At 42.3% G+C, this 24152-nt stretch overlaps 1 protein-coding gene across 6 annotated transcripts in view; it reads right to left on the bottom strand.

Moving 5' to 3' along the window:
* The window catches only part of NFAT5 (nuclear factor of activated T cells 5), a 54926-nt gene that overhangs the window by 10572 nt on the left and 20202 nt on the right, over positions 1–24152 (bottom strand). For 3 of the 6 annotated variants that reach the window (XM_083870140.1, XM_083870137.1, XM_083870136.1), the window contains 5 exons: positions 22212–22337; positions 11024–11582; positions 6547–6739; positions 3205–3395; positions 2203–2375 (listed from right to left, as the gene is read on the bottom strand). In XM_083870140.1, coding sequence (XP_083726266.1) covers positions 2203–2375; positions 3205–3395; positions 6547–6739; positions 11024–11582; positions 22212–22269 — 1174 coding nt within the window. In that variant the 5' untranslated portion in view covers positions 22270–22337. Of the gene's footprint in view, positions 1–2202; positions 2376–3204; positions 3396–6546; positions 6740–9828; positions 11583–12070; positions 12351–22211; positions 22338–24152 lie in introns of those variants that run through there. The other 3 variants (XM_083870138.1, XM_083870139.1, XM_083870141.1) reach the window with 3 other exon arrangements.

The raw sequence follows: 24152 nt of genomic DNA on the forward strand, positions 1-24152 counted from the left end.
CATTCCTTAAACCTTAAACCAAATAGAACCAGGTGTGCTAAATGCAAATGAGCACTGCAGATAATTTAAACAGAGATACATTTTAAAATAATGTGCTTTGCCACATTTAATATAAAATAACTCCAGCTTCTAGCAAAGGCTCCTCAACCACCTTTTGTCACCACAGCTCCCCGGGGCACACACCCAGACTCGTGCTCCTGCACTTGCCTGGCCCACTTTGAGTGTTTAATAACAATATTCTCTGGGCTTACTACACAGCAGAACATACATCCTGTACCACTCCAAATTATTTAATGACCTTTCAGAAAGGATTTTTCTACAACTCTGCCTGCGGGTTCCCAGGCAACCGTTACGCAACGACTGAATATGCTCAAGGCACATGAAAAGAGTAACTGGATTTAGGTTTGCTAACAAGTTAACAAAGCCTATTTAAAACACAGCCCTCAAATAAAGAGCCTGCAGCTCCTTAATGCCTTTTCTATGGTTTCAGGAACATTATTAGCTATAAAACACAATGTAAACAGGCTCTGATGAGTGTAAATGTAAACCCTGTTGTGAAGGTACATTACACATCTGTAGTAAAGTTCATGTAGCAAACCAGCCCAGTGTAATGTGCTTGAGGAGATTATTTATATTCAATAAACAACACATTTCACCCCATTTTGATCAGCCAGTACCCATGTGCCAGCACTATTTGCTTGGCCAAGCTCTGCTGCGAGCCCCTGTAGCTTTGGCATAAGTTAAGACAAAAGCAGAGAGTCCTGGAAGGAGCCTCAGGAATTCCCCTCTCAACCTTCACACCATGATCAGCTTTACCCACATGTTCCCCAAAGACACAAGTCTGACCAGAGTATTTTGTTTCTGTGTTCTAAGACTTCCAGCAGGGGAGACACTGCAGAATTTCTGGGCAATCTCTTAGCAACTTACACAATTGAGAATTTTTTCTTAGCAAGTGACCAAACCCCAGCCTGCCAAAAACCAAACCAATTCACTCTTTGCATTAAATACAGCTTTTTATAGCTCAACAGCCTATTTTAAAATCAGCCTCTTAATGTTTCATCTCAGACTCTCAGCTACTCACAACAGCAAGTTTTGGACTGTTAAAACATCGGGTGATTTCCACTCCCTTTCTTCTATGGGTGAAATAATTTTATCTTTAACCAGAAAGTTACAAACACAAGAGATACAGGAATGACTTTGAGAGGTTTTATAGAGAATGCTTTTATCTTAAATCTGAAAATTAATATTAGATACTCCATTACTGTGAGATACCACCATGGTCTACTGACTGAAATGGAGCTGCAAAGATTCTAAAAAATAACCCCAAAAATAATTTCTATACCATGGTAAGAGTACAATACCAGTGCCCAGGAGCTTGTCTACTCTTCCCATGCACAGACAAAGCTCTCCATCTCATTCATCAAGATAAGGGGTGGAACAAGATGAGCTTTAAGGTCCCTTCCAGCCCAAACCATTCCATGATTCCACAATCCCCTTTTCCCTGTTGGTCAGTGCAACCTCCCCAGCCAAGGCAGCCATCTGTGCTTGTGCTAAACAGAGCAGTTTATTAAAGAGCTATAAAAAGTTTTGCTCTTGCACTGAACCAGAACAGATTCAGCCTCTGGCCTACACAAAGACCACAGCTGAGAGAGCCAGGCTTGCTGACTTACTGCAAGTCCTGTCTAGCACTGAAAGCTGAGGCTTGAATGTGACAATACAGAAGAGACTGAAAGTCGTATCAGAGTCATTTCTCAAAGCAATCACAACAAAAATAGTGAAATTTTAGGAGGCAAAAATTCATTGAACTGAAGATCAGGAAATGTATAACTATTTTTCAATACTGGACAACAATTTTAACTAATATCCCCACAAGGAAAAAAAAATATCAATCCACTTGATTTTAGCTACAGCAATGCTAAACTTATCACAGATTAACACAGGGTGGTTTTTTCCTCCCAAGGCATTTCCAGCAGAACCACAGCATCATTTAGGTTGGAGAAGACCTTCAAGGCCATCAAGCCATGCCTGATCCTCACCTTGTCCCCAGCCCAGGGCACTGAGTGCCACGTCCAGCCCTTCCTCGGGCACCTCCAGGGCTGGGGACTCCAAACCTCCCTGAGCAATCCCTGCCAAGGCCTGACCACCCTTTCCATGCCAAGATCACAGAGCCCTGTACTCTGAGCTCTTTGGTTGGACACTCACTGCACAGGATTGGGGAAGAAGGTGTCTGCAGGGTCAGGGTGGAGCCGTCCTTGCGCGTGATGTTGACGCGAAAGACGAGCCGAGCGCGGGTGCTTTTCTTCTTGGAGCCAGCAATCCCTATCCTGGCTTCCACATCAGCATTCCTCAGCTTCAGGATTCCCACACAATCAACCCTAACGACACAAAACACAGCAGACATTCATAGTTTAGTAAGTTCGGCTTCTTTAAAAATCTCTCCAGTAGTTTCATAAGCCAAAGTCAAAAGCCTTGAGGTAATTACTGAAATGTTATTGGATTTCTTTTTATTTACATGAAATCTATGACCTTTTTCAAGTTTTCATTCAACCCTGCCTAATTTGGATGACGAATCACAGCAGAAAGGCATATGAAAGCATGAATAAAAACAGAAAGTGCAATATAATTCTGGTAAGCATTCAATTTAGAATCACAGCTCTTCATTCTTCCATCCCCAGGGCGAGATCTGTGTTTGTAGGATTATTGCTTCAAAATATTCTGCATTCACTTAAAGAAAGCAGGAGTAGAAGAAAACTTACTGTAGTCATATTATTTATGTTCAGTGGGACTTGGAAGTGACAGATAAGTCCTCCCATAAGTGTGGTCCTAGGGGAGATGTACAGGGCCAGGTGAGTGATGCAGTGCTGGCTTTCAGACAGGCTCCATGCAAAAATTATTTAAAGCAAAAAAAACAGCCAAAAACACAAGAACAGTAGAAGCAAACACAGCCTGATGGGTTAAAAAGAAGAATACTGCAATCTACCCAGGACTTGGGGATTTTAGGATTTTGGGTTGTGTGTCCCAAAAGCACAAGGGACCACCTGGTATCTCCTTTGGGTACACTGAACTGCAAGCGAGAGCTGAGCAGCAGAGAGAAGAGAATGCTGAGATGTTCAGACTTGAATTACAACCCAACCAACAGAAGAAGGAAATCACTTCCCAAACCCAAGCTGATAAAGGAAAACACTCCTGGGCAGGGCTACTCACGCCAGTGTCATGTTGTTGCTCGGGTCCAGCCCCACCTCGATGACGGTGGTGCCCTCGATGTCCACCTCCTTGCAGGGCGTGGTGTTCCTGCCCGTCACCCTGCAGGCCTGGTAGAACCCATGGGGCTTCACGCGCCCGGAGTCGTTCCCCACGAACACCTGCAGCACCACGGGCTCGTTGTGGCCTTCCAGCTGCAACAATTAACACAGGAATGACTGATTTAATTGTTATTATTCATAGCTGGTTTCTAAACCAGCCTGAATCCCGTCGACCTGCAGGTAGAATTATCCCGACCGTGATTCTCCTCCTGTTCTCAGCCCAGCTGGGACTATTCCCCTGTCTCTTACCAGGGTTCTCCTTCCTCCCACAGCAGCTACACCCACCAGTCAGCAAAGAAAGAGAACATTTCCTGCGGCTGGTGCCAAAGGTGAAGAGGTTTTGCTGCTCAGTGTGCAGCCACTGGCACTCCAGGACCCCAACTTCACGTCAGATCCATTTTGAAACCCTCATGAAACCACATTAGAATTGTCCAATACTTGCAAAACTCCTGATGGAGTCAGAAGAGGATGAAAGGGAAGCAGAGGGAGAAAAGGGATTATTGAATGGTCCAACCATCCAATCACAGCTTTCCTTCAGACAGCAAAATAAAAATCAAAAATGGTAACCTGACATCTCCTACTTAAAAGGTAACAATGTCAGGATTCACTGAAACATTTCAGAAGTGCAGGTCAGACATTTTAACATCCTCCTGCAACCCTGTGCAAGCCATAATTATGCCAGAACATGCCAGTGAAAAATGCATTCATTTTTGTAACATCAACGCCCTGGCATGAAGTAGTTTGTGTCCTCTTAATGCCTTTTTTAATTAGTGAGATCCCACTGGTGCCACAGACTAAAAATACTCTCAGGTAAAGGAAGTCCTGAAGTAAACCTGGGCACTGCATTACAAAGGAAATTCTCCTTCTTTTTAGGAAATAGTTAAAAATACTCCAAGTGAAAAGAAACATTAGATTGTTGCCAAATTCCCTGGCCAGAGACGGAAATTCCTTGCCAGAGCTTTCTAGGAGATAAAATGAGTATTTTATTAGCATTTCCACTGAGACACATTTGATGCTCTAGGATTTCTGGGTGACAGTGCTGTCTTTTGCCCCAGGCCTGGAAAGCCCAGGCAACACCTGCAGAAAGAAGCTCCAGTTTTAGTAGTGAGGAGATACAAATGAGAGCAGAATCCTCTGAAGAATCTCTTGGGGGATTATTCTCTGACACACTTAAAAATGTAGTTCTGAAGATTGTAGCAAGTTTAAATAAAGGAAAAAAAAAATAAATAAACCAGGCAAATATTGTTAAGATCATTGTGTGCTCATGTCCAAGAGGAGCAAATAGCAAATGTGACTGTCAGAGATGAGCAAAGCCCAAAGATCCCTGGAGGTGGCCCAGCACAGGCACAGCTCACAACAAAGGCCTCAACAGCCAGTCCCTTGATCATGGCTTGCTTATACAATTTAACATTGCATACTGATTGTAGACTCAAGTTCTAAGTCATGAAGAACAGAGTTTTATTTAAATGGCCACTGAACCTGCTTCTCCTTGGCCTGTTAGAGGCACAGGCCAGATCTCTGCTGAGCACCAGCACCTTTACACTGTTCTTCCCCATCTTTAAACCTAACAAACAAAACAAAAAAAACCCCTTGTCTGTAACATATTTTTCTTCCCAGTAGCTCAGGTTTCCTGAAGATTCACTGACTCATTTGTCTGCCTAGCCCTGGCAGACTTTTATCTGCAGGGTATGAACTCCTCTGCCTACTGGTAAAGCAAACTGGAACTTCCAGGAATTCAGTAACATGAGACTCTTCCAAAGAGAATTTTCACTGATGGGTGCTAAAGGGTAACTGGGAAAGGAGTTAAAAGGAAATTCAGATGAACAAAGGCCCATTAAGAGAATTCACATAAATGAGCACTAAATCCCCATAGCAACAGGCTGATATGAATGGATTCTTTTCTTATGAAACTTTACTGGAGTTCTGCATTACTCAGGAGGACTGAGTGAAGGGCTGCTGGTGTTCCTAACACTGCTGAGCAGGACTTTGAAGATAAGCCTATTTCTGCATTCTGTCAGCAGCAGTCAGCACAAATTTTAAGGGCTGTGTGACAAACATCTCCTTGTGGACCTGGTAAGTTAGTTTGGGTTGAGAACTGCTTGGCTGTTTTCTCAAAGGGACATAACTAAGAAAAAAAATACGAAATTAAATGTCTTTCACTGTCCTTATCAACAAATGTAGTTGTCTACCCATTCAACCTGCTGGCCCCCACTCCTCCCAGTATGCCCAGTATGCCCAGTATGCCATTTGCCATGGTGCCAGTGTGATGCTGGCCTGGGCTCAGCTCTCTGCTGACTCTCACTATCACTTCTGGGAGGGTATTTGACATCAGTTCTTCTGTTTGTCACCCTAAGTCAAGCCCAGCCTTGCTCCTGGTAAGCCTCTCTACCATTTCCATTAGGAAACCTTCCCAAGCCCTCAAGTTCTCCAATTGGTTTCCCCAGGCTATACAGGGAAAAAACAAGACCTGCAAAATTCCCACTCTGTGCATTTGTGTGCAGTCTCTGGAGGACAGCCTCAGCCTTCCTTCCTAAGCAGAAATGCAAAAGATCTCCTTGTAACTTCTTGTCTTTCTCATCAGAGCAAGAAGCCTTCAGCACCTGAATTTTAAGGCATCAAAGTACATAGAGGAAACAGGCTGCAACTGTCAAGCATGCACATAAATTCTGCCTCTCTCCTTGCCCCCATTCTCCAGTTCTAACCCACATCTACCCCTACCACCTCCACCTGTACCATGCTAAACACACTGAGCAGTGTGACCTGTAAAGCACACCTCAGTGAGATCTCCATGACTCACTTGAAAATCACTGTATACATCAACTCAGATACTGCTAAATTAAAAACAAGAACAAAAACACCAAGCAAGAAAAAAACCCCAACAAAAGCAAAACATCCCCCCTGGCCACTGTCACCAGCCACCAGATGATGGCCACTATCACCAGACATCAAAAAGCTACAGCATTTCACTATCCCACTTTCCTAAGTTTGGAATGTCTCTGTATTCACACAGCCCATGGAACTGCAGCCTAACAGGATGTGCATCCCAGATTTTACATCCCTTCCCTGACCTGCAGCTCTCCTCCCCTGTAACTCCGTGATGCCAGTAGGACTCGTGACCTGCAGGAAGAGACCCTGTGCAGCCCCTCCAGCCCAGAGACTGCACAGTCTGCTCCCTCCCCAGTGCAGAGAAGCTGCCCTGCCCCTGGGGCAGCCCTGGGAGGCAGTGCCCAGGTCCCCAGCCTACCTTGACAGTGGGAAAGCCCTGCTGCGTCCGGTCCTTGACGGAGCCCCGGCTGCCCTCGGTCAGGTACCGAGCCCTGTGCTGGGTCTCCGGCTGCACCATGATCTTCAGCTCCTTCCCCTCACTCTTAGTCGGGTACTGACCACACAACATTGGGGTCTTCTTCCCTCCAGCTCCCTTCTGGTTCTCTGATGCTCTGAGAAGTCAAAACACACCATCAAGATGATGTTAGAAGCAGCTCCCCGGTAAAAAAAACACTCCAAATCACAGAAAAGCTAAAAAGGCAAAGAGTGTGAATTAATGGATGGAAGGTTTGTAGTTGAGAGCAAACTTTGGAATTCTCTTTCGGCCAGAGGAGACCTGCAGGATGAAGAGGAATGGTGCTTCCCTGCCTCCTCCATCCAGAGCACATAGGAACTGCTTTTCAGAGAGCAAACATAAAGGAAGGGAAAAGCAATTAGCATTAAACGATGTTAACGAACAGAAGGCAGCTCATAACCTGCTTTTTCAGAGTCTATGACACAGCCTGAACAGGCTGTGTGACAAACACACACGTACACACACACTTGGATGGATTTAAGGTTAAATGACACTTCTTTAAACAGGAAAATAGCCTCATGCCTGTCTCCACCTCAGCTTGTATATCCAGGCAAACTCCAGCTCTGATTTCTGTCTAAACAGATTGATCAATTTATGCTAAAATCCAATTAGCTATTGTAAAAGCTCTGGCATAATTGCACCAACATTAAATCAGTGTATGCACAAGGCCTTTCTTTCCAGGTGCATTCCACAAGATGTAGTGGCTTGTTCTCAGTTCCATAATTAAAACCAGGATGAAGGAACCCTCCCAAGTCTAGCAGCACTAGAGCCATTTTGTGTTCTCTTTAGAGCACAATGGGAAATAACCCTTGATCCTACTCACACCAGGATTTGGTAACAAACCTGAAAGCTGAGAAACTCCTTTCCCACTAGGAAATGTGATTGTGCCACAGTACATGGTGCAGGCAGGAAAAGGGCTCCATGATTCATACAAATGTCATATTCTTTCTTCCTAGCAAAACATGGTTTCTAACAGCTAATGCCTGGGAAGCAAGCAGTTCTAAATAACAGGTGTGGATTGCTTACAAAACAAATCCTGTTTCAACGTGCAAGTTACTGAAGTAATTTATCCAGGATTTATTCCTTCTCAAAAAGGGTGAAAACTGCTTTTTTTTCCAAACTGTTCCCTAGGAGCTTTGCCACAGCATGAGGCCCTCCCTGACCTGGAGCTGGGCTGACCCAGCTCTTCTCAACTAGCAGGTGACAAACACAATGCACAAACCTTTGCTGGAGTTCCTGCTGTGCAGAGCAGCCCCTGCACACGGCACTGCCCAATTCCAGCCCTGGCCCTGCACTGCTCCTTTCCCTGCCCAGGGAGGGCTGGGCACTTTGCCTCCAGCTCATCACATCCCACAGCCCTGAAAGCCACAGAACCACAGCACAGTGTGGGCTGGGAGAGACCTTTAGAGCTCATCCCATGGGCAGGGACACCTTCCACTGTCCCAGGTGGTTTCAAGCCCTGTCCAGCCTGACCTTGGGCACTTCCAGGGATGGGGCAGCCACAGCTGCTCTGGGCACTTTGTGCCAGGATCTCACCAACCTCCTTGTGAAAAACTTCCTCCTTTGATCGACACTAAATCAACCCTTTTTTAGCTTAAAACCATCACTCTTTGCCTAATGCAAGAGGTCTTATCTGTCACACTCTTTATTTCCATTAAACTTCCGAAAACTTTTCACTACAAGTAAAAATGGGTTAAAACAGACAGAGTTGGTGCTTTGGATATGTCCATTCCCATTTTCTGTCTGTGAAGATTAAATACTTCACTGAGAACAGCCCAGGGACAGCCCTGGGTGCCTTCCACACTCATCCTCATTCAACCTGTACCCAGCAGAAGCAGGAACGAAATAAAAACCAGCACAAAACCCTGCCAAATAATAATAATAGCATCTTACAATTAATATTAATATTTTATCATTATTATATTTATGCAAAGAGATGCTCCTCACAATTATTTTAGTCTTTCCTCTAGAAACTTAATCATTATTTTCAATCTATTAGCCAAACCTGGAGGCAATTTAAAGCCTTCACCAGAACTTCTCAGGGGTCCATCTCCTCAAAATATGAGGATGAATCACTTAGTACATCCTTTCAATTAATGAATTTTAATTCAATTTATTCATACTGCAAATATTCACGGCTGTACATTTCATATGCACACATTTATTAATCTGAGTGTTACCAGACAAAATATCCTCTAATCTAGCTTTTTTTTTTTTTTTTTTTTTTTTTTTTTTAAGGAATAAATATAAGTGGCAAACCCTATGAATGTACTCAAACAGATCTCCTGAGTAGTTTGGCCTGGTCCTGCTCTGCCATCAGGGCTGTTTGCAGGGCAGACCTGAAAGTGAAAGTGAGACCAGGAAACCTGAGTCTCTGCCCTGAATCACCACCAATTCATCCACTTCTAAAAAGGCTTTCACAAATTCCAAGTTTCCACAGGAATATATTCTTTCTCTTCCTGGCTTTTAACAACAACTGTCTCTTTGGGGGCAAATGCCATTTCCATTCACCACAGACACGGCAGCTTTCCTTGCTCTTTTCTTTAAGCCAAAAGTAAATGAACTCCCTTGGCAGAGCTCCACCAGGCTGGGAAGTTTAAAAAACTCCAGTCACTACGGTGACCCAGATTTGTAAGGCCAATTCTCTATATTCCAATGGCAAAATTAAGTTTTCTAAGATCTTGGCCACTTCTTATCCCAGAGTGTTTATTCCCAAGGACGGTTCTGTTCCCTGGGAGTTTTCCTGCAGCTCAGTCTGGCCTGGGACACAGAAGGAAAAACATTCCACTTTCTTTCCCTCTGCACTCACAGAACCCATGGATTTCCCTGGTCAGCTCAGTGCTTTGGGGAAGCCTTGTTCTGTTTTTAGACCGAGATCTCACATGTTCTATCGGAGTTTACAAAACCTCCCTGAGATCACACTTAGAGTGGCACAATTCCTGTCTTTCCACAAAGCTTTTCCCTCTGTAAGGGCAAGCCTGGTCCCTCAGAGCTGGGGGAAGCACCTTCCTCATTCCAAGCTGCCCTACTCTACCAGCTACTAATGTTTTACTTTATTACCATCGACTTTGGCTGGTGAAAACCCCGAGGCCAGAGGCCACCATGCCCAGGAAGCAGCAGCACACTCAGGACATGTTCTCAGAACTGCTTTTCACAGTGAAATTTTAAGTATGGAACTGCACTGACCCTGGGAATACAGACTCCAGGCTCTTTCCCTTTGGGATATGAGAAGTTCATCATCTTTGCCATCAGTCAAATTTTAATATTCACCGTTGCTGTGATGAACGTCAGAACGTACTGCAAGCACAGACATAAAAGTGAAACCAAAGTGCACTCCTGTCCCCAAAAAAACCCAAAATAAAAGAGCCAAATCTATCCATTTGACCACTTCGAAAAGTACTAAAGAAGCAACAAGTCAAAAAAAAAATAAAATAAAAGAAGAAATGTATCAACACACTCTTGCAAACTGATGGAATTGTCCTCTTTAGGCAGCTACTGGAATGCATTTAGTGAAGAGTGTGAAGTGGGAGATGAGGGGCCACCACCCAGGCGTGCCCACGCAGACACACGCACACGACCCAGAAGCACAGAGAGAAACAGCATCAGAGATTTATTTCTGAAAAAATCAAATACAGAAGTGAATTCACAAGGAAAAACCAAAAAACTGGTTCACCATATTGTCTTAACATTTCATAAAAAAGTAAAGCAAGCGGTAATTTAAATGATGAGAAACCTGAATGAGACATTAACTGTTAGCTTCTACTCCCATCCCTATCTCTATTTGACAAATAGAGCAGCAGGTGAAGTGTACAGACTGAAATCCTCACATAAAATCCTGCAAAAAAACACTCAGGGTGCACCAGCTCCACTCTGCCTTTCTTTTTAAATGCATTTTCATTGCCATTTTATATAGGAATTGTGTGGCTTTTTGGGAATTTCATTTAAAGAACAGATGAGCTCATCAGCACTGCATTTAATTGCTGCAGGAAAGTTTAGCTTTGTCTTCTAAATAAAGATTAACAAGTCTAATGAGAACTAATAGTGGCTTGTGTTGAAAGGGACCTTCAAGAGATCCAGTTCCACCTTCTGCCATGGGCAGGGGCACCTTCCACTATCCCAGGTTGCTCCAAGCCCCATTCAACCTGGCCTGGGACACTTCCAGGGATGGGCCAGCCACAGTTTCTGGGGGCAGAAAGAACTTATCCTGGGCTAGGACACAACAGGGACAGCAGAGAACGGATGGGTTTATGTGAGAACCTAAGCAGAACGTTTGCCAGGGCATGGGGGGCACTTTTATTAGTTTGAGTTTACATATGGAGATAGAATGTTTTTTCTTTTTTTAAAAAAAGGGGAAAAAAAAAAAAAAAAAGCAGATACCAACCCATTTCCTGCTTTTGAGTTGCTTTTGCTGTCCGTGCTGAGCTGAGAAAGGACATAGTGAGGCGCTTTGGCACTGTCGGCATCAAAGATATCCATGTTGGACTCTTCGCAATCTCGGCGTTTGATCCCTGGCCTCTGCTTTGGGTTGCGCTTGCGCGATTTACGTGGCACCTCAGTGTTATCATTGTAGGAACTGGTACTCATGTTACTGAAGTTGGAGGGTGAATCCTCCATCCACATACTGCAGCTCTGCTCTGACTCCAATCCACAGCCCTCATCCTGGCAGGACATCCGGCTGTTGTCCAGCAAGTCCTCGGGTGGTGGCGAGATGTACAGGACTGTGTGGCGCTTCGGCGTGGCCGGGTGCTGCTGGGCTGTGTTACTGGTTATCTGCTGCTCACTTACCCCTCGGGTACTTACCCCCACGGCCGCGGAGCAGCTCTCCACTTGCATAGCCTTGCTGTCGGTGACTGAGGTAGAGTAAATGGTAGGGCTGGAAGAGGTGGTAAAGGAGCTGCAAGCACCGCCCATGGAGGAAGAGGAGGGAGCTGAAGAAGCATCTGCGGTGTACAATTCACAAGTAAATACAGGACCCGTGGCGGGGCGTGCGCTGGCTATAGCAGTCCCAGTGAGATCAAGGTGATTTTTTTTTTTTAGGAACCGATTGCTTTCCCCCAAGAAATGTTTTGGAATTTGGTTTGGTTTTTTTGGAATGGAAGTGCTTAAAGCAATAGAGCCTGGCCAATGCTTTGGAAATGTCCAAATGAGTCTTAGCACGATCCACTGGAATCAAATTTATTTTTTTTTTTACGACTTAACGTTAATTTGTACAAATGGCTGCGAATAAACAGAGCTTTCATTGCCTCAGCTGGACTAATTAATGGTGTAGAAGCCATTTCATCTAAGATAGCCCCAAAGCAAAGTGCTTATAATCCACATTCAATGCCAATTAAACAATTTATTGTTGGAAATTTTAAAATTTTTTTTGCTTTTTTTTGAAAAAGATGGGACTGTGCTTAGCCACAAAATATTAAAATAAGTTTCTAACCTATGAAGCAGAGAACTACAGGTCATTTTTAATGCAGACACTCCCTGCTTCAGAGGCAAATCCTGGAATAAAAATATGAGAAAATAAATGAGAAAAAGAGCTGCTGATTATTCCATCATAAATGAGAAATAAAATATAAAATCAACTGAGTTGGTAGGCAAAATGGAACTGGTATCAGTCACTATGAGCGAGCTGTTGATTTTGAAGGTTCAAAACAGGGATGAAATATCTGTGTTGGAGACACGCTGATCCAAGGACTGGGAATTTCTGTAATTTGACTTGTTCAGTCGCTGGGACCAATTTCTCTCAGACTTTATATTGTCTATTATTTATCTCCCTTCCACAGAGACAGCTTGGGACAGACCTCTGAAAAATTCACATTAAACAGGAGATTTCCAACACTGTGACTGCGACTTGTGCAGAGGTCTCAGAGCTCAGTTTGGTTTAGAAACATGAAAATTATTAAACCAAATCCCTCAAGATTTCTGGAGAACACCATGATTGTTGCCATTGAAGAATTTTAATATACAAATCAATGGAATATGCAAGTTAAATATCCCAAGGGAAGCAGGCCATGCAAACATATGTATTTATTTCAATCAGCTGTAGCTCACTGAGGAATAACTGAATTTCATAGTCAGATTTTACTTCCTGTGGAGAGACCCTGTTTTCTGTATTTCTGAACTGCCACCCACACCTGATAAACCAGAAGCACTGAAATAACCTAATTTTGGAAACAAACTGTACATTAAATATATATATAATAATACAATGTTTGTTGAGCTAGTTACTGCTGTCATACAGGTAATCCCTATTACTAAGAGGAACGTGATGTTTTTCTTTTTGCTGCTTGGGATTTTTTTTTAAATCCAAAATATTATTACAGTCTCTCAAGTCTAAAAAAATTGGATACTGTTGGCCTACTCTACACAGTTTTAGTTATTTAAAAGTAACAGAGAATAAAGTATGTTCAGCCATGATATATACATTTAATTAACAGTAAAACAGAGCCAACTTTCATATCCTGGGAATTACTGGGAGTATCAATGACTGATAATAAAGGATTTTTAAACCTGTTTCTTACAGCTTGCCTGGACTAAATTAATATAAAAGCAAACTCACATCACTTCAGACTGTCCAATTTAGAGGTCATTACAGTTTATCAATAAACTATTCTGCCTTCCCCAAGCCTCCAGTGAACCAGGAGCAGCTGAATGATACCAGTTCCATTTTCCAGCTTGTTCTTCGGCAAATACAGTGGCTGAAACTGGAGAATTCAGCCACTTTGCATTCCAATTTAAAGGCAAATTTCTCCTTTCTATATCATGCATTAATGCAATGCTTCTTTCAAAAACATTTATAGGATTGGCAAGAACTATTAAATCTAGATATTCATTTCAGTGACAATATTTCGGAGCTGATTTGCAGCCACTTTGAGTTGAGACAGCCCGTTGCTATTTGGGATGTTGGTTTTTTTTGGGAAAGAGGATTTGTTTCCATCCATCCATCCTTTATACCTCCAAAGAGAAGCAGAAGTGTGCCCAGGGCCCCCCTGGAGCTGCAGGGCTGGGGCTGAGTGCCAGGATTTGCCCCAGGAAAGGTCAGTAAATGAACTCGGGGCACGTCGGGGTCTGTGGGACAAGGACTCAGACCATGAAAACCATCACACACATGGAACAGGCAGCAGGGCTTCGACTGCAGGACTCCTCCTCCAACAGATTAATATCAGGTTTATCTTTTCACATCAATCCTGGGAGTGTAGGAAAAACCTTGGACACTCCAGGCTCAGTTCTGCGTGGGCCACGTACACCGAGCACTGGGCTCGGCTGGTGCTCCAGTGCATCTCCTGGCCAGGAATGCAAAACCTGCACTTTTCCCTCACCTTCCTAGGGAAAAAAATAAATATATCACTGAACCAAATGCTTTTCAGCACAAAGCTAAAAGAGCTGGTGAGAGTAGTGTTGTTTTAGGGTGCGGCATTGTGAAATATTGTTATTGCAATATCATTATTATTGCTCTCCAAAACAATTTCTCTTCTTTTTTCTATAAATTAAAAAGCACTTATATGTATGAATACGTGTATGTGGGCTTTTATACTTTTAAGCAGTAAATAAACATTGTCCATTATAAATTGGTTACACTCTCCTCCATTTACCAGAGATGCCCCTGTGTAATGGTAAGATTAGATTTTGGAAATAAACCCAAACTGAACAGTAATGGCAAGGAAACCTCTCTTTAGCCTTATATAATATATGAATGCCATTACCACCCAAAAATAGGAAAGGATGATAAATATTACAGCAAACTGAATAAACTGGCTGTATTGGAACAGTCAAATACACAGATTTAAAAACATTTGGGGGCATAAATTAGATAAATTAATAACTGCTTCAGTAACATTTTAAGTTATGAAAACACTAAAACAGTGAAATCTATGTTTTCACAGAATATGCAGGCCTTGAGCCAACTCATCTTCCTTTGAACTAATAAATAAACTGGGTCAATCAAATAAGAATTCACCATGGTACTGCAATGAATAAACAGTGCTCTGCATGGCTCCCATTCGGGCCCATCATTTTATTCCAAAGCCAGTGACATTTGTATCTCACATCCAGAAGAGATTTCTTGGATGAACTTGCTGCATTTTGAGAAATAAGTAATTTAGTAATTTTAACTTAATTTGTGTTGCTTTACACAAGGTGAGAGCATACACACAGCTTCCCCAGCTTTGAGCATTCCTTTTATTTTACTTTCTTTAGACACATATTAGTGGGAATTGGTACAGGTGGCTCATGATTTGCAATTTAACAGTGTGTGCAATGACAAATACAGATATGTATTTTTAAGTGAGTAGGTACATTTGGAAATAGAAGACTGAATATATTTCACTTAACACAGTCTCAAAATCAAAGTTGCTTTCAGAGCAATGACACTGAACAGAAGCCAAGTGCTTGTCATGGCAAGTGTGCAGCCTCAGGAACAGAAATGAAATGTGCATCAGCATCACAAAGTGGGAGGTTTTTTTCTCCTTTTTTAAATAAAAAACAAGAGAAAAGAATATTCCACATTAGAGCAACTGTGATCACTGTTGAAACTAAACCTCCTGAATCTCTGCACTGCCACCACTGCAACATCAAAGGGAGCTGGAAGAACTAATTCAGATTTTGTTGCAAGTTTTTCTCCCCTGAAAGAGGCAGAATTGTATCAATCAGTCCAGCACAAGGACTAAAAGTAAGGGAGCACACAGCAAAGAGTGTCCCTGTGAGCAAACCAGGGCAGGCTTTCTCTTTTCAGTACCAAAAAAAACCCAAAAAAAGAGGAAAATTTATTACCTCCTGCATTAGCAACCAAGACAATGACATATTTTCTATATCCTATTCTCCTGTGAAGTCAAGCAAGGCATTCAGCCTCTACAAAAAAGGTTTGGAAAGGCAGGAGAGAGGAAAAAAAAACACTACTTGGCATTGAGGGAGTCTTTTTAGTTAACACTTCCCTGGAGCCAATCCTGAAATCCTTGTTCACTCTTTAAATACCCTTAAATACAACAAGGATTACCAAGTCCTCAAACAGAAACAGTGTCCTGATGACTTTGCTTTTTAATTGCAAAAGCAAGTCATTTCACAGGCTGGAAAGCTTAAGATTATAAAGACAAATAAATAAACTGAAGATATTTTTGGTTTCACAAGTGTTCCAGCCACCTGTGCATGGACAGCCAGGACAAGCAAAAGGCTATTAAAGAACTAATTGTTTTCTCAGAACATCCCCTGCATCCCATGGTATCCTCTATGTTCTGTGCAGAAAACAAGTGTCAAAAATGAAAATTCACCCACAGGGTGAGGATTAAATGGTGCATAAGTTTAATACTTGAAGTATAACTTTTAATAAATGTGTTAGTTTTTCTTGCATGTCATGTCCTTGGTAGGATTTTTTTAAATGTTAATTAGTTTATTTGAACCCCTGGACACAGAAGAACAATTTCAGGACAGACCCAGAAGGAAACTGCAAAATTTCCACCATCAACCTTTGTGTTGTCAAAGGTTTTAAAAGTAAAACCCAGAACTTACAAAGTGGCTGCAAACCTGCTTTCAACACCTCACATGCCAAACTTGGGGTTCTACTTTTCTTCTTCTTGTATTACTGATGTCATGTCAAAAACTTTTCCAAAAAGTTTAGTTTCAAATCAGTATCAATCCACTATTCAGAAAATAAACAAAAAAAAAAAATTTAAAAAAATTTTAAAAAGAAAAAAAAAAAATAAAAAAGAAAAGAAAGAAAAGAGACTTATGAAGAAGTCTGAAAACAAGACCGACCTATACCCTGGGTGAGATTGGATGGGTTAAGTGTCTCTGGCACTATTTGTCTTCACTATTGACAGACACTGTCACACAACCCACCACTCGATGCCTGTCTCTGAATGGCGAAGCTAGAATGCAAGTTAAGTGTATTAATAGAGAAAAAAACTAGCATCCCAGCAAATATCATAAAGCAATCCAATTCACCAGTTATTAAACACACTCAGATTCAAGACAGGTAGGTTAATTTAATTTACATTAAGCCCAACAGTGTAAATTCCCCTTTACATTCCCATGCTGACCCAAGCAGTGTATTATTATTATTATTATTATTATTATTATTATACTTTGGGTAAATACATCAATCAATGGTTTTGTTATGACTCCCATTATTCAATTAACACTCGAGTTTAGGTATCTAAGGAGGACTTTTGTTAGTGGCTAACACACACCAATTCCATGGATCTTAGATCCTTCCCACTCTGCAAAAGGCTGATTTCCAAGCAAGCAGAACTCTGGGACCCACAGCTGCTCTCTCCAAGCCCTCAGCACCTCCCTGGATGAGACTTTAGGATCGATGGATCTGGCAAAGAACACCTCAGTTTAAGAAACAGACTATAAAAGTCTGTTCTCAAGTCTTTCTGATCTAATAACAGCAGTCATTTAATGCAAGAAATTGCCGTAAGAAAAAAAACTCACGGAATGATGAGACAGTTTCTGTTTGATTGAGCAGCTCTAGAAAATTTGCTGTACTGACTGTATGAAATCCATGAAGACTAAAAATAAATTTAATTTAGAAAAAAGGTGTGAACTAGATGTGAAATTCATGAAGACTGAAAACATACCATTTAGAAAGAAGGTATGAACCAGACATGAACACCAATATAAATATGGAATTCTAAGGAAGCTCTCAACACACACAACTCTGTACAACTGGGATATTCCAACTCACTTTGGAGAGAACACACCTAAAATGTTTCCATATAACGGAAACAGTAAGAAAAATCTTTATCTCTGGCACTCCCCAGCAATGAAGTCTCACCAGAAGACCCTCTGGAATGATGAAGGAACCTCTCCAAGCCAAGCTGACCCTCCTCACGACCTGGCCTCTCCAGACTGGGCTCTGCCACGGCTCTTTAGGGACATTTAATCCCCTGCACAGCAGCAGGAGGGTCAGTTCTGAACGAGCTTTAGGGTCTGCTGGAAGTTCATTGTGTAAGAAAGAAGCATTTGACTCGTGAGTGCAGCAAAGTGCAGACAGAAATCCCTGGAAGACATCCTCCTGGAAATGACAGGAAGGCATTTCCAGCTGGGAGGGCAGTGGGAAGAGGAAGGGAAAAGCCTACAAAGAAATGGAAGTTTTTACAGGCATTGGAGACAACTACAAAGAAGAATCTTTTTTTTTTTTTTTTTGCTCATTTGTTTACAAGGTGCAATCATAAGCCCAGGATAAGAGAACTGGGGACAGCACTGAGATCCCCTTTTAAATCTCTGGTAATTATTTCTGTATCAACAGGAAAAACTGACTAATGACACCAGGAAGGATGACAACTGAACAAAATATTTTCAGTAAAAATAAAAATGAAGAAGCCTGAGAAGCTACTCAGGGAAAACTAAACCAAAACAAACCCATTCCCATTTTGAGGCTTCATTAGAATCTTCTGTTGGAGAAGGATGAAAAAGGCTTATTTTGGCAGCAGAAAACACAACCCCTTAGCACCCAGTCTCTACCCCACAGGCAATGCAGGTATCTTGATCCACGTCTCTAAAGTAACAATTCAGAAGCAAAGCCTTATTTTCATAATTAAAATGACCAAAGATGCTTATGGCACCATTTCAATTACAATTCCAGTCAAAAAAAGACAATTACATCTGTTTGGACCAGTAGATGGGTCCTTTAATTAAAAAGAAGTATAAAATTGATCACAAAAAGATAAAGGTTCATAATTTACCTACTCTTTTCCTAGGATGTAATTGCAAGCCAGAAGAACTCACTAAATATGGAGAATGCAAAACAAGAGATAGTAAATAGATTTCAGTAGCACAAAACATGTTCCCCTTCTGCTGCAGCAAGAACACCACTGGAGAATCCCACTGGAGACTAAGAATAGGAAAGTGGACGGCAATACAAAAATTATGGAAATATGTATTTATTTGCCTCTGTGGGAAATGGAAAGCAGCTTGAGAGATCGTCAACAAGATGAAGCGTCTCATTCCAAGTTCTGCTGCAGGAAGAACAAGGGATGGTGAGAAGGGAAGTGAGTTTCTGTAACAGTTCACTGGGGTTCAGAAGGTTTGAGCATTCCTGGCACTGGAGATAAAAGATGAAAAAGCAACACTCGTTTAAAGAATATGGTCAAAAATACTCCTGATCATCCCCCAAAGACACAAGAACCATGTGCTACCTAAAAGACACCTCTGAGAAAGGACTGGAATTGGCAGAGTGAATTTTAAGCATTTTAAGGTTCAAGGTGTCTTAATCAACACCAAAAAATTTTTCAGCCTTTCAGAACCAACTGAGAAGAGACTGGAGCATTGCTCCTCCAAACTGAGCTCACAAACCCCGTGCAGGAGCACTGGGAAAGCTCCAGGCACATTTATTTCATGTAAAAGCTCCAGGCAGAGCACACAATGACATTTCTCAGCATGACACCCTCATGCATTTCCAGAGTCTGGAGATGATTCATATTTAATGTGTTTATGGTATTGCACCAGGCAAAATCCTCCTTTTCCTGTCCCCTGAACAAAGACACTGGAATTCAAGTAGCACAGAGAACAGTTTCCAGGGACAAAAACAGACCTGTTCCCTCCCTTCTGTTTTCCAGAAGAGCTACAGAATTAGAAGCTTGAGATAGCAGCTCAAAATCCCAGAGTTCTATGAAATCATACTTGTCTGTTGAATGTTCAGAGAGTGGGTAACACCTCTTTTGTCTGGATTAATGAATAGGAGATACACATTTATTATCAAATTAATGAAAATCCAATCAGCAACATTCCATTTTCATACTCTTACAACTGTTCTGTAAATCACAAAACAAATTTCCAAATGGAAGAAGAACTAGAAGTCTGTCCCTGTGAGGTCATTGCTGCTAAAAACAGCCTATCCTGCTCCTCCAAAAAATCCAGGAGTTAACTGCAGCAGTATTTCCAACCTACAGTTGTATTTATATGGGACAAAACCCCACAGCAAGGTGACAAAAAAGCTGAATTTCAGCCAAATATTGCCTTACTCTGTTTCAGGAAGCAGAGAACAAGCTGTGTGAACTGCTAGAGGAGTAGTAAAAACCTCTGAGCACTTTGGATCAATCCCTGTCACGGAATCCTCTCATTATCCAGAGTAATCAGATCTGCAGGGGAATTCTACATGGTGTGGCTGGCTGTTCAAATAAGCCCTTCCTTTTAAAAACAAGAGTAAATGAGATTACCTACAGCCCTGTGCAGGCTGAACTATCATTTCCCTCTCATTCCTAAAAAAGGAGGTTTTAAGGCAAGTTAAGACCAGACCAAAAAAAAATAAGACACAAAACAAGGAGAAAATTTCAGATACAGAACAAGAGGTTGCCAGTCCTTCCTCCTCACCCTGCTCCTGTGCAGTGTCAGCTCCCCAAAAATCTACCTACAGTCTGCTTTAAACATTTGATGGATGCAAATGAGAGCAAATTTTAATCTGTTGAAATATAAGTATAAAATATATGTATGTATAAGCACCTGGCTTGCACAAAGCCCAGGATAGTTCTCCTGTGAAGAAACCCCAGCCAGACCTCTGGTTACTTCTCGAGGCAGGGGAACAGACTGAAAGGGTGGTGGCAGCTCCTCAAAGATGCTGCAGAAATCCCACAATAATTACAGAAAACAGTAAACCACCCTTTTCTCTGCCAAGGGGGTACAGCTGCAGGAGGAGCACAGGCAGAATGTGCCACATTCAAACCAGAAATGGAAACAAAACGGGTCTTTGCTCCTCTGGGGTTTTGTCTTGTTGGGTGGGGCAGTTTAAAAGGAATTTTTAAGGACTATCACTCCAGGCTCTTGTCCCAGGTCCCTCTCCAGGTCTCCTGGAACCCCTCTGGGCACTGGAAGAGCCCTAAGGTCACCCTGGACCCTTCTCTTCTCCACACTGAACAATCCCAGCTCTCAATTTGGCACAAGCTCTGTCTTTGTGACCCTCTGTGGTCTCTGACATTGAAAAGTGTTCATAGATGAATGATCAGGTCTCCTTTCAGTGTTAAAAAGAAGCCTCAACATTATTTTTTTAGTTTTTCATTCCAGAAACTTGTGCTGCAGTTTAACCCAGACACATCTAATGAATTCATCTCGGGTTTTTTAAAGGATCTGGACTGGCTGTTGGCAAACACCAAATACCTAGAGGCAACAGACTTTTAGTTCCATTCAAGTTTAAGTCTTTTTTGTTAGGTACAGAATTAATTAGCAGTTCAGGCCTGTCTGTGGATTTAGAGTGTAACAGGGTTTGTGGGGTGGTTTTGTTCAGTTGTTTTTAGGATAACATGTTTCTACAAGATTTGGTTGCTGCTGTCTGTGAACCAAACCCATCATTAAGCACCTTGATTTTAGACACAGATGCCCAAATTATTTTTTTTAGTCAGTGAAATAAAAACATCAAATCCTTTCAATGTAATAAAAGCATCAAATTCTTTCAATGGCCAAGTTCCACTGTGCACAGTTAAATCCACAGGTTCTCAGGAGAGGTCTGGCAAAACATGAATGGTGAGCAGTGCTGTAAAGTTTCTCTGACAAACCTACAACCACTTCAGGTTGGGATCAGGATTCCTGGGCTATGCAAATCTGGGAAACATTCTCACACAAACATTTAATGCATTTGAACTCGGAGAGAGAGAAAAAGGAATAATGCAGCTATCTGAATCCTCACCCTGTAGACATTTTTTTCCTCAAGCAACAATTTAACGCCAATTAGGAAAGTGGAACATGACCTTGTAAGAAATAGGGGGATCAAATTATGAAAAAAAAAAAACAAAAAACCTTATCCAGTGAAGGGAGATGCATCTAGAATGGGTAAAATTATCTTTTTTCCCCATTGCACAGATGTGTACTAACATATACAAGTTACTGAAAGAATTCCAGATGCAAGCCAGCACTGAGGCTAATCTCCTAAATCAAAACTTTGCCTTAAGGTCCTCACTTTTTTATGTTTAATGAAGATCAGTGAGAGTCTTTAAAGTCTAGAACATAGCTGGGAATAAGAAAAGGATGCAGATTAAAAGGTCATGCCTCTTTTTTTATATGTTGTCAATTAGGAAAAAACCTACACTGGTCATTTACAGAGTTCCAGCTGATATACTTTATATCCTCATGTATTTGAGGATTTTTTACCACATCACACTAGAGATGTGTGTGAAAGGAGTTTAAATACTACACTTCCTCAGGCCCCAATGGAAAACATGACCTTTTCTTCCTCCTCACATTTTGGTAAAAGCTTCATGGCCCAAAATGTCATCTCCCATTCCATTTTTATCCTAACTAGAACCCACTGGTTTACAGTCAGTCAGCATTCTGCCTTAGTTCCAAACAGGGATTTATTCCCTTGGAAGACAGAGTGCATTCTAGGAGTTAATTGCCTGTGTGGCATAACAGACTAGAGGAACAGACAATTTATTTCTTATGGAGATGCATATATGAAACACAGCAACCATTAACATGAAACACCTGACGCTTTTGATCGCCCAGCTGAATTACACCACCTACATTCTCCTAGAATGAACTCTGTTACTTCTCCACGAGCTCTTTTTTTACACTCAGAACTTTGCCAGCACTGTTCATGTTGGCCAGAACGTTACAAACCTTAAGGAAAGAGCAGAATAAAGGAGAGTCCTTACCAGCAGCAACTACAGCTGGAGGCGGCGAACCGGCCTCGCCACCGCTTGTTTGGCTCATGGATGCTATGGATGTTTCTCTGGAAGGTGGTAACTGCAGCTCCTTTGGGAGAAGGTCATAGACAGATTCTGTGGAACAAAAAGAGCTTGATCAATAAGTCACCCGTGTCCTGCACAAGAAAAGAAATAATGTTTTTGCCTGAAAGATATGAACTATATAAGCCAACCCTTTCAGAGCCTTTGGAAATTGTTGAAGTGCTTGGAAATAACAGCAGGGAAAAAACTTATTTCAGAAAACAAACAGACATTGAGATGCACATTCTGAAGACCAAAACAAAGGACACAAACTTGTTCAAACAAAGAAATAATTCATGAACTTCCAGAGAAACTGTTCTCATCCAGAACGAAGGGCTGAGGGCAGCACAGAAACGTGAGAATCTGAGACAAACCTGTTTGCAGAATTCCAACTGTGCCACTGACTTCCTAAGGAAAAAAAGCCTCATTTAGCACCATCACCCTAATGGAGTTAGAATCACAGACTGGATTTGACAGGGCCCTTAAAGCCCCTCTCCTGCCACAGGCAGGAACATCTTCTGCTAGCCCAGGCTGCTCCAAGCTCCATCCAGCCTGGCCTTGGACATTTCCAGGAGCAGCCACAGCTTCTCTGGACACCTGTGCCAGGGCCTGCCCACCCTCACGGCCAGGAATTCCTTCCCACAATCCCACCCATCCCTGCACTTGGGCAGTGGGAAGCCATTCCCTGTGTCCTGTCCCTCCATCCCTTGTCCCCAGTCCCTCTCCAGCTCTCCTGGAGCCCCTTTAGGTGCTGGAAGGGGCTCTAAGACCCCCCTGGAGCTTTCTCTTCTCCAGGTGAATCACCCCAGCTGTGTCAGCCAGGCTCCAGAGCCAAGGGGCTCCATCCAGCCCTTGGATCAACTTGGTGACCTCCTCAAGGCTTGTCCCAATAGCTCCATGTCTTCCCTGTGCTCTATTAACCCAAAGAGTTTGATCTCTCTTCCTCCTCGTGTGCTACCCAGGAGATCTCCTGAGGTTCCCTCCTAAGGGCCTGCTCCATCCTCGCCTGTTTACAGCTCTCAAGTAAATTCCAGCCTCCTGTACACCTGCAGCTTTAGCTGTGCTCACCAGGTGTTTCAGGACAGAGGCTGCATGTCATATTTTAGACCACATTTCAAGTAGCTTGGTATTTATCAATGAAGCATGAAATTAAAGATTTGCTCTTAATGGTCTTGTGATCTTTGGGAATGTGCTTCAATTCTAATGCTGGCTTTTCCTTCCCTCCCTTTTATCATATTGTTGGAGTTATCCTCAAAGATTAGAATTGTGCTGCTTGTGGATTACTGCAAAAATCATGTGCTCCCTAAGAAAAAATGATCCTGTGGGAGTCCTGGGTGTAAGCATCCCTCTAAAGCAAAAGGTCCTGACTGAACCTTTGCCACACTGGAGAGTCAAGGATTAATTTCCTAAACAAAAAATCCCCAAGAACCAACCCAAAGCTCTCAATCACCCAATAACTTATTAGTGTGCCTGTGATTCTCCTGTCCTGCTACAGGTAGTAGTGGCAGTGCCAGCTGGAGTAAAGGCTGGTGCTCATTTACAAACTCTACAAACTGCTGCACTCATCTCTGAGGAAAAGCAAATGCAGCTGCTCCAACAGGAGCAAAAGTGAGAACAACTGCTGCCTTCCAATCCCTTCCAAACCATCCTGTGAATCCATGAACTCATGGCACAAGTTTATGGTCAAATCCAAGTTTTCAGAGGAAAAATAATTCTCCTGGCTTTTCTCACATCAGATGCAGCTCCACAGTCTAAAACACATCATTAGAGAACTGCAGTTTAACATTTCCAGAGGAATCCCAAGTGCCTGGGTACCTTTAAGAACTCTTGCTGCCACAAACCTACTCCACACACATCAGACTTCAAATG

The sequence above is a fragment of the Zosterops lateralis genome (assembly GCF_965231275.1).
Source record: "Zosterops lateralis genome assembly, chromosome: 12".
Classification (NCBI taxonomy): domain Eukaryota; kingdom Metazoa; phylum Chordata; class Aves; order Passeriformes; family Zosteropidae; genus Zosterops; species Zosterops lateralis.